Here is an 8,553-nt window from a genome sequence, read left to right on the forward strand (position 1 = left end):
GTCCCAATCAGCACCAAGACAAAGACCAAAGGCCACTCCTTCCACCTCACCCTCTGAGCTGGACTCCTCGAAGCTACACCCTATCTCTTCTTCTACATCAGTTAAGTCAAAGCTCGAACTCTCTGATGTTGAAGACTCCTCCTTGACAACTTCCTTTTTGTGGCGCACCTTCTTATCATTTTCCTGCAAAATCAATTTTTATCGTTTTGTAGTGCACCTTCTTATCATTTTCTTGTAAAATCAATTCTCCAGTATCCCACTTTTGAACAGCCTTCATCTTGCATAGCAAAGGCCTTCCCAAAATCAATGGATAGGCACGTGCATCTAGCTTGGTAGGGATCACTTGAAAAGTAGTTGGCACAGAAATTCCACATACATCCACTTCTAGATTCTTCACAACTCCCAAGGTCTTTACCCTAGTGTTGTCAGCCAATTTGATGCGATAAGGAGAGGTAGTACTAGAGTATTTTGAATCAGCATCTATCATGGTCTTCTCACTCATGACATTAATCGATGCACCTCCATCAATGTACACATTAGAAATTACTTGACCATCAATGATCACATCAACCACAGGTACATCATCATCAACATCTATATCTACCTTTTTAACAACAGGAATGGCACTTTTCTTCTTTAACACTCTTGTGCTTGCTAGCTCTTCCCATTCCTTCTGTAGTTTTGGAGTAATTGACCAAAGGTGATATGAGCTTCCTTTTCTTTAAGGTTAGACAACAAGTCATGGCTTCCAATGCCTTGTCCTAAAGGAAAGTCTGACAGGCTAATTCTCCTTCTAGATGCCTTCTTTTTCTTACTACGATGTTCCTCTTCTTGATGTTCCTCATCTACTTCTTCCTTGCTTTCTTCTTCTTCTTTTGCTTTACCACGCCCCCGTTTAGCCATCATTACCTCTCTTTCCTCATCCCCTGAAGAAGCTTCTAACAAGGATACTTGTTTTTCTTCTTTCTTTCTCAATCTAGGGCACTCAGGACGATAGTGACCTTTTTCATTACATTCATAGCAAGTGATCCCACTCTTATCTCAAGGCCTCTCCTCACTCTTTGGTGCTCTAGGTTCTCGTGCATTGACCAAATGTAATTTCAAATAAGCAAACTCTGCCATCAATTGGGAGATATTATGATCTAACTCAGAGGACTTTGGTACCTGAGGAGTCCTCATTACCTCTGTCTTAGAAGTTGAAGCTGTTGAAGACACAAAAGATGATTCGATCTTTAGAGAAGCTTCTTTCTTGGTCACAATGCAAAGTGCCTCCATGTATGTTGTTGGATCTTTACTCATTACTTTCAAGTGAAGACGAGGCTCCAAAGCCATAACAAATTCGATCATCTTTAAGTGCTCCATCCCTACGAGACTTTGAGGGGCCGATGATGCAGATGCCACAACTCGCAAAGCTGCCCTTTCATACTTTGTCCATAAAGTTTCATATCGGATTGCCAATGCAGAGATCATCTCACCCTCTCCTTGATAGAACCGGTCCAACTGCAACATTAAAGCATTTGGCAACTCCACTACCCCAAATCTCTGCTTCATTACTACCACCACTTGGTCCCAGTCCTCCTTGGTAGAGTCTGGCAAGGCCTCATGCCAACTCAAAGCTACATCATCAAGAAAATCAGGAAAAATCTCCGCCCGATCCTTCATAGACCATCCAAAAATCCGACATCCTCGAACAAAATCCTGAATATAAGAGTCCGAGCTTCCCCTTGAGTCCATCAAAACACTAGAATTTTCACCATGATGAAACACAGAAAGGAATCACCAAGATCCAACTAATATCTCAAACAAGATCCAAACAAGATCCCACAGAGCCTTAGTATACCAAGACCAACTTATTATGCATAACCACTTGTTGAAAACCCTCCACAATGTGATCCTCAATAAAATCTTCAAAAATAAGTGACCAACCAACACCATGACAACATTGTGTATACATGCATTCAAGAATCACCCTTCTCACAATTGGAAGTGCACATAACAACTTCAAGATATTGTAATCTTCATCATTTGCATAGAAAAAGAAGTTGAAAGCATTAAGAATCACCACTCCACTTTTATATTCAAAAACTACTCAAAGACTGAACTCTTCTTCACACCAAACTGCCAGTGCATGAAACAATCCCCAATCTATCATTGTGCCTACTTCCGGCATTGTCGATTCACCAACATATTCAAGAGTGCAGACATAAAGTATATGATCATGATGACCGTTCAAATAGCTTGAGCATCACCTTCACAATCTTCTAGTTGTCTTAAACGGGCTACAATCTCTTCTAATGGAGTTCTTCTACGCATCTTCTTTATCACATCAAAAAATACATGCCTATAGTAGGCATAACTGCAATCAATACACCTAAGACTGTTTAGTAAGGTGGGATGAATCCAATACCAAACATACCTAGTGTCTCCACCAAAATATGTGACATGAAATTGGGGGTAATGAAACTTCACGCACCTCTTAGCTTCCAAGGGGGTAAAAAATACCATTAAAATAAATAGTCCTACACAGAGACTCATAACTTTTTAAAGTAGTATCTGATTCAAGATCTAATCAATAAAAACATGCATCTTGAAGAGAGCTTCGCGCTGATATGAGTTTCATTGAAAACAGATAATCAGTTGAAGAGATATGGACAGTTTACTGAAAGGGGGTAAAAACTATCATGAAAATAGACTATCAAACACAGAGACTCATAACTTTTTATAGTAGTATCTGATTTAAGATCTAATTAAAAAAGACATGTGCCTTGAAGAGAGCTTCACGTTGATATAAGTTTTATCAAAATTAGACTACCAAGTAGAAAGTTATGCGCAAAACACTAACAGAGGGTCAAACTATCATAAAAACTGCCCTCCACCCATGCTAATTTCGTCTGAGTAAACTACTCCCTCAAGGCTCCACAATTATCAACAATACAATACCCCTACAATTCGCCTAAAAGAGAGGAAGAAGTTTGCATGGTGGCTCGAGAAATGGATGGACCATATGTGCACAGTGAGCGGTCGAATAAGAACTACTTTAGAGACTTGAATAGAGAGAGAAAAGAACATAGGAATGGAGAAAAGGAATGAAGACTCAAGGAAAATGATAAGAAGTCACTTTCATTGGCCATGAGAGTAAGACTCCACTCAAATACACTCAAAATACTACAAACACAAGGGAGAAGAAGAGGTTTCATACATACAAGAGGGAGCAAAAGCTCCAAGGCTACTCATAGAGAGAGAATAAACTCGAGAGAGATGGACTCACATAAGAGAATATCTACAATAGGGGGAGGAGGCTCAGGGAAGAGGCTTGAGGAGACTAGAGCTACAACAACATGAGGCCTAATGGTGGAAGAGATGATGAACAAGGGAGAGGAGGGCTTCTTTTATAGAGATTTTGTCACCCTCCTTCACCCATTTACAATTGCTGCCTATAGATTCCTTTCCCCATCAATCACATAACCCTGTATGTCACCATCCATGTCCTTTTTGGCTACTCTTGCCATGTGTCCCATCAAAAGATGCTCAAGACTCTTAAAATATTAAGAAAGTCAAAAGTCTCCCCACATGGAGCCCATAGGGACCCTCTCTTTTCTATATGTCCACATCCTCCTTATTCCACATAGGAATTCTAGAGGGATTCCTCTTGACTCCACACTCCTCCACATGCCTTTCACACGCTTGGCATGTGGCCTCTCTTATATTATTGGAACACATGGACATGAGCCCACCTCTTTATATGGCTCACTCTTCCTATTTTCTAAAAACCCCTTAATATCCCATACATAAATAACTCTCACCTCATACCAAGGTATTTATAATTCATACCTATGGTATTTACAATGATCCATTCCACTCATCCTCTCAATCCCATACAATATCTTAGAAAACAAAAATAAGTGAGAGCCACTAGGCTATCACTTGATACTCAAACCCTTATTAAAAATAGGAGAAAACAATACCAATGCCAAATTAAAAATATCAATTTTTGGCGTCACAATACTTTAAATATAAAATCATTTTCATAGAATATGAATTGAATTTATGGCATTTTTGGATTATAATTGAACTTAGGGAAATCTATGTGAATTATAATTGAACTTAGGGGAATCCATTTGAATTCTAATTGAACTTAGGGGAATTTTTTTGAATGTATTTGAACTCACGGGAGTTTGTTTGAGTTATATTTGCCAAAAAGATTTAAGGCACATATATACACTTGTGCAAAGGTTTTTAAACATTGTGCAGGATCCCTTGAATTAAATGCATGTCATGAGGTAGTGGTGAAGTATCAGGCCATGAAGGATAGAGATTTAGTAGTGGAAACTAACTCGATGCATGGATGGGTTCATATTTGATTTTGTGAGGCATGGGAAAAAAGGTTTTCACTTGGTGATGAGAGTAGACTAAATACATGACACCAATAGGCACGATAATGCATGGCATGAGTTATAGTATAATATGAGCATGGATAAAGAAATATAGAGACATGTCGTCCATGACATCACTCGGGGGGTTCACCTTATAAAATTTTAGTGTACCACATGCATTCAAAAGGAGGAAAAAAATCACTTAGTCCATAAGTAAAGAGGGGTGTTTTTATTGAGGGGAAAATTTTAGTTGAGGGGTTTTTTTAATACCCTTTGAACACACATGATACATAGGGTTTCTTATTAGTGCACCTCTCGAGTGACATCATAGGTGATGACAACAGACAAGGAATGAGTTATAGTATAATACAAGCATGGATTACATAAACATACACATCATCCATGACATCATAAGGGTGCAGAAGGGTGTTGGGAGATCTTAGAGGAAAAGAAAGAAAGAAAGTCTACTAATGTCCACGAGAGAGAGAGAGAGAGAGAGAGAGAGAGAGAGAGGGGGGGGGGGGGGAGAGAGAGAGAGAGAGAGAGAGAGAGAGAGAGAGAGAGAGAGCTCTTATAGCCAGTCACAAAGATACTGAATTAGTCATCATCTTGATGCATGTGAACAAAATACGTATGATTCTGCACCCTTTCAATCCACCTCCACCTCGCCTCGAGGCTGTGCACAATCTGCACTCGAGCTCCACCTCGCCTCCAGGCCGCGCACAAGCTGCGCTCGAGTGTGTGCGTGTGCACTAAGCCTAAGAGGAGCCTAAGAGGAGAGAAGGTAAGTGAAGAGACTTGTTGACAAATTGCAATCCATGATAGAGAAAGGCACATTAAATTATGACATGACAAAAAGGTCTATCATCTTCCAATTCACAACCATCTTCTTGTCTACGAAGCTCCATCGCCATAGCCAACCATGCAGGCTCCCAAGCTTTGCCGCCTCGGCTCCCAAGGCCTCACGGTAATGCTCATCCTCTTCGTATTTCGCCTGCTTCAATTCTCATGAACACCTTCAGTTGCTTTCCTACGTCGTCGTTTCCTCTGTTTTCCTTATGACGTGATCGCCATGTCATTTCGTCTTGTTCTCCGCCTTTCAAGGTCCCTCAACTCGGCCTCGGATGTATGGGACTCTCTGCCTTCTACGGCCAGCCTGCTCCTGAGGACGTTGGCATCGCTTTGATCAAGCACGCTATTGAAAGCGGGGTCACTTTTCTCGACACTTCTGATGCTTATGGTCCTTTCACCAACGAAGCTCTAGTCGGCAAGGTATGCTACGAACAAAATCAGACGTATTTCTGTGCCGGCTACATTTTTGTGATCGCATTGACCGTCTGTTTCTCTCACTAGGCGATGAAACTTTTTCCGCGAGAGAGGATTCAGCTCGCCACAAAGTTTGGAAATTCCTTTGAAAATGGTGTTCTTGTTGAGAGAGGCAGTCCGCAGTATGTGCGCAAAGCCTGCGAAGCCAGTCTCAAGAGGTTGGATGTGGATTACATCGATCTTTACTATCAACATCGTGTGGACAAAACAGTTCCCATAGAGGAAACGGTTCGTAAATAGCACTTTTGCTCAAGTCGGTAGGAAGTACACATCCTGGCTCTAAGTGTGACAACATGCTTCTTAAATTTGAGAAATGGCTTCACAGTGTACCTTGTCAGTGCTTGCAGACAGTAAATTTTCTGTATTTAAAAGTCTTGTTGCTGACGCGGAAGCGTGTTACAGATGGGAGAATTGAAGAAACTCGTGCAGGAAGGAAAAGTGAAATACGTAGGTCTGTCTGAAGCCAGTGTTGACACCATCAGACGAGCTCATGCTGTTCATCCAATCACTGCTGTGCAACTTGAATGGTCATTGTGGTCAAGGGATGTTGAAGAAGACGTTATTCCAACATGCAGGTTTGTGCTGCTGATTTGTTATCAAAGCTAGGCCTGGTCAAACTAAAATGACTTAGATAATAGAATCTTGTTTGTGTATCGTCATGTCAGGGAATTGGGTATTGGAATTGTGGCGTACAGTCCCCTTGGGCGAGGATTTTTTACAGGAAAAGCTATCCTTGAAAATTTAGAGAAAACAGATAGCCGGATGGTAAGCCTTTATGCGGAACCATGAGATGAGGTGGTCAATCGTCTGGTCCAATGTCAGGACGTCTGATGGAAGTTCTCATTTCCATACCGAAAGTGCCTTTTCAAGTTTCAAGCTGGCTTAGCGCTTCCATCTGTATATGAATTCATGTATGCAGGTTGTGATGCATCGGTTTCAAGGTGAGAATTTGGAAAAGAATAAGGTGTTTTATGAGAGGATTGCAAATTTGGCCAAGACGCATGGATGCACACCTGGTCAGCTGGCCTTGGCCTGGGTGCTGCATCAGGGAGATGATGTTGTGCCCATTCCAGGCAAGTTTGCTTTGGATGATGATGAATTGGACATTGAAGGATATCACATCAAGTACGATTTCAAGCTAAATGAATCCGACTCTCGAATTTGTACCTGCAGGGACAACAAAGATAAGAAACTTTGATGAAAACTTAGGTGCCTTGGAAGTGAAGCTCTCCAAGGATGATCTGGAGGAGGTTACAGCTTGTGTACCTGTGAACGAAGTGGCAGGGCAGAGATATGGGGGTGAATTTGAATTCAGATTATATAAGTATGGAAACACCCCTCCTCTTAAAGCATGATGAAGACCGAATGGACGTAATCTGTCAGAGGCATGCCGTCAAGCAGTGATAATGCCTGCTGCCCCATCACATGCAGTGAGACTTCAGCATGTAATGAGTTAGACAAGTTCAAACCAACCATAACTCTGCCTAGCAATCTACCTTCCCCTTCCCAATAGTTAGACAAGTTCAAATCATAACTCTGCCTAGCAATCTACCTTCCCCTTCCCAACAGTTTCTACAGAATAAGGGTAAGGAGGAGAAGGAGATACGTGACTGAAGATTTAAAACAGATTCAGAGATATCACAAACTTTTAAAGGCTGTGTTAGATCCTGATGTGCATTCAAGGCCTCTTCTTACACTGAGGCTTCAAACATGTCATTTCCTGTCTATCAGCTTCATCATGCAAGTGTTATTACATCTTAGCTTTCAAGTTTCCAGCAAAGTTGCCACAGTGGGTCCACGATTTAAACATTTGTCTCTGCAAGTTTGTACTCATCTCATATGTTACCCCTTGAAATTATTACCTCATGTAATATGCTCTACAAACGCTTTTTGCAAAACAACCTTATGCCAGAACTTCCGTTGTTAAGCCAGGCAATCTCCAATTCTAGAGGACAGGATAATCAAAGGTCAAACTGGCGCAAAGGTCCGATCACTTACAGGTAAAAACACCACAGGTGACTCTCCGTCAGGACACAAATCAACAATCAAAACCCGGACAAAATTCCACAACCAAAGCCCTGTCAAAGAGCCCTGGATCGGAGGCAAACTCCACGACCAAAGCCCTGTCAAAGAGCCCCGGATCGGAGGCTAAAAAAGGCCCCTTTCTGGCTGACCAGATCTGGCCGACCAGATTGACCTGGTCGGTCAATATCTGACCAGGTCGGTCAGATCTGGGCCAACCAGCTGGCCGACCAGCTGGTTGACCGACTGGCCCCTCCCTATTTAAAGGGGGGGGGCCTAGGTACTCTTTACCACTTCAAGCTCCAGAGGTCCCTGCACACCCTGAGCCTCTTCTGCCCCCTGGCTGCCTCCGCTGCTGCTGCCTCCTCTTCTGCCCCCTGGCTGCCTCCACTGCTGCTGCCTCCACTTCTGCCTCCTGGCTGCCTCCTCTGCTGCCTCCAGATCTGCCCTTCTTTCTGCTCCAGATCTGCCCTCCTTTCTGCTCCAGATCTGCCCTTCTTTCTGCTCCAGATCTGCCCTCCTTTCTGCTCCAGATCTGCCCTCCTTTCTGCTCCAAATCTGCCCCATTTCTGCTCCAGATCTGCCCCCAACTTCTGCTCCAGATCTGCCCCAACTTCTGCTCCAGATCTGCCCCCAACTTCTGCTCCAGATTATGCTCTTTCTATTCCAAATCTGCAGCAACTCTTGCATCAGTTTGCTGTCTCAGATTTGGTTCAGTTCCAACTTGTGGAGCTAGTGCAGAAGTCCACTACAGTTGTCTTCCCTGGAGGATTTATGTTTGCTTCCTCCAGAGCTTCTCTCTCATATCTTCTCCTGTACTGAGTTCCGTTTG

The 8,553-nt window shown here is 42.6% G+C and overlaps 1 protein-coding gene across 1 annotated transcript; it reads left to right on the plus strand.

Moving 5' to 3' along the window:
• Nucleotides 1–5,248: 5,248 nt before the first annotated feature.
• Nucleotides 5,249–7,167, plus strand: LOC147895973 (putative aldo-keto reductase 4). The gene is made up of 7 exons (XM_087383087.1): nucleotides 5,249–5,340; nucleotides 5,478–5,645; nucleotides 5,727–5,927; nucleotides 6,102–6,274; nucleotides 6,365–6,464; nucleotides 6,619–6,772; nucleotides 6,873–7,167. Exons 1-7 carry the CDS (start codon nucleotides 5,296–5,298, stop codon nucleotides 7,052–7,054), a joined length of 1,023 nt encoding a protein of 340 aa, XP_087239213.1. The 5' UTR covers nucleotides 5,249–5,295; the 3' UTR covers nucleotides 7,055–7,167.
• Nucleotides 7,168–8,553: the final 1,386 nt, after the last annotated feature.

Source organism: Dipteris shenzhenensis, chromosome 12 (assembly GCF_047967505.1).
Source record: "Dipteris shenzhenensis isolate YYH24624 ecotype China chromosome 12, Dip_SZ_1.0, whole genome shotgun sequence".
Classification (NCBI taxonomy): Eukaryota; Viridiplantae; Streptophyta; class Polypodiopsida; order Gleicheniales; family Dipteridaceae; genus Dipteris; species Dipteris shenzhenensis.

Bases quoted from the DNA above. Each gene is read 5' to 3' on its own strand.
- LOC147895973 (XM_087383087.1), top strand. From the start codon at position 5,296: ATGCAGGCTCCCAAGCTTTGCCGCCTCGGCTCCCAAGGCCTCACG. The intron at 5,341-5,477 runs GTAATGCTCATC...CCGCCTTTCAAG, and splicing joins TCGGCTCCCAAGGCCTCACG to GTCCCTCAACTCGGCCTCGG. The intron at 6,275-6,364 runs GTTTGTGCTGCT...TCGTCATGTCAG, and splicing joins GACGTTATTCCAACATGCAG to GGAATTGGGTATTGGAATTG.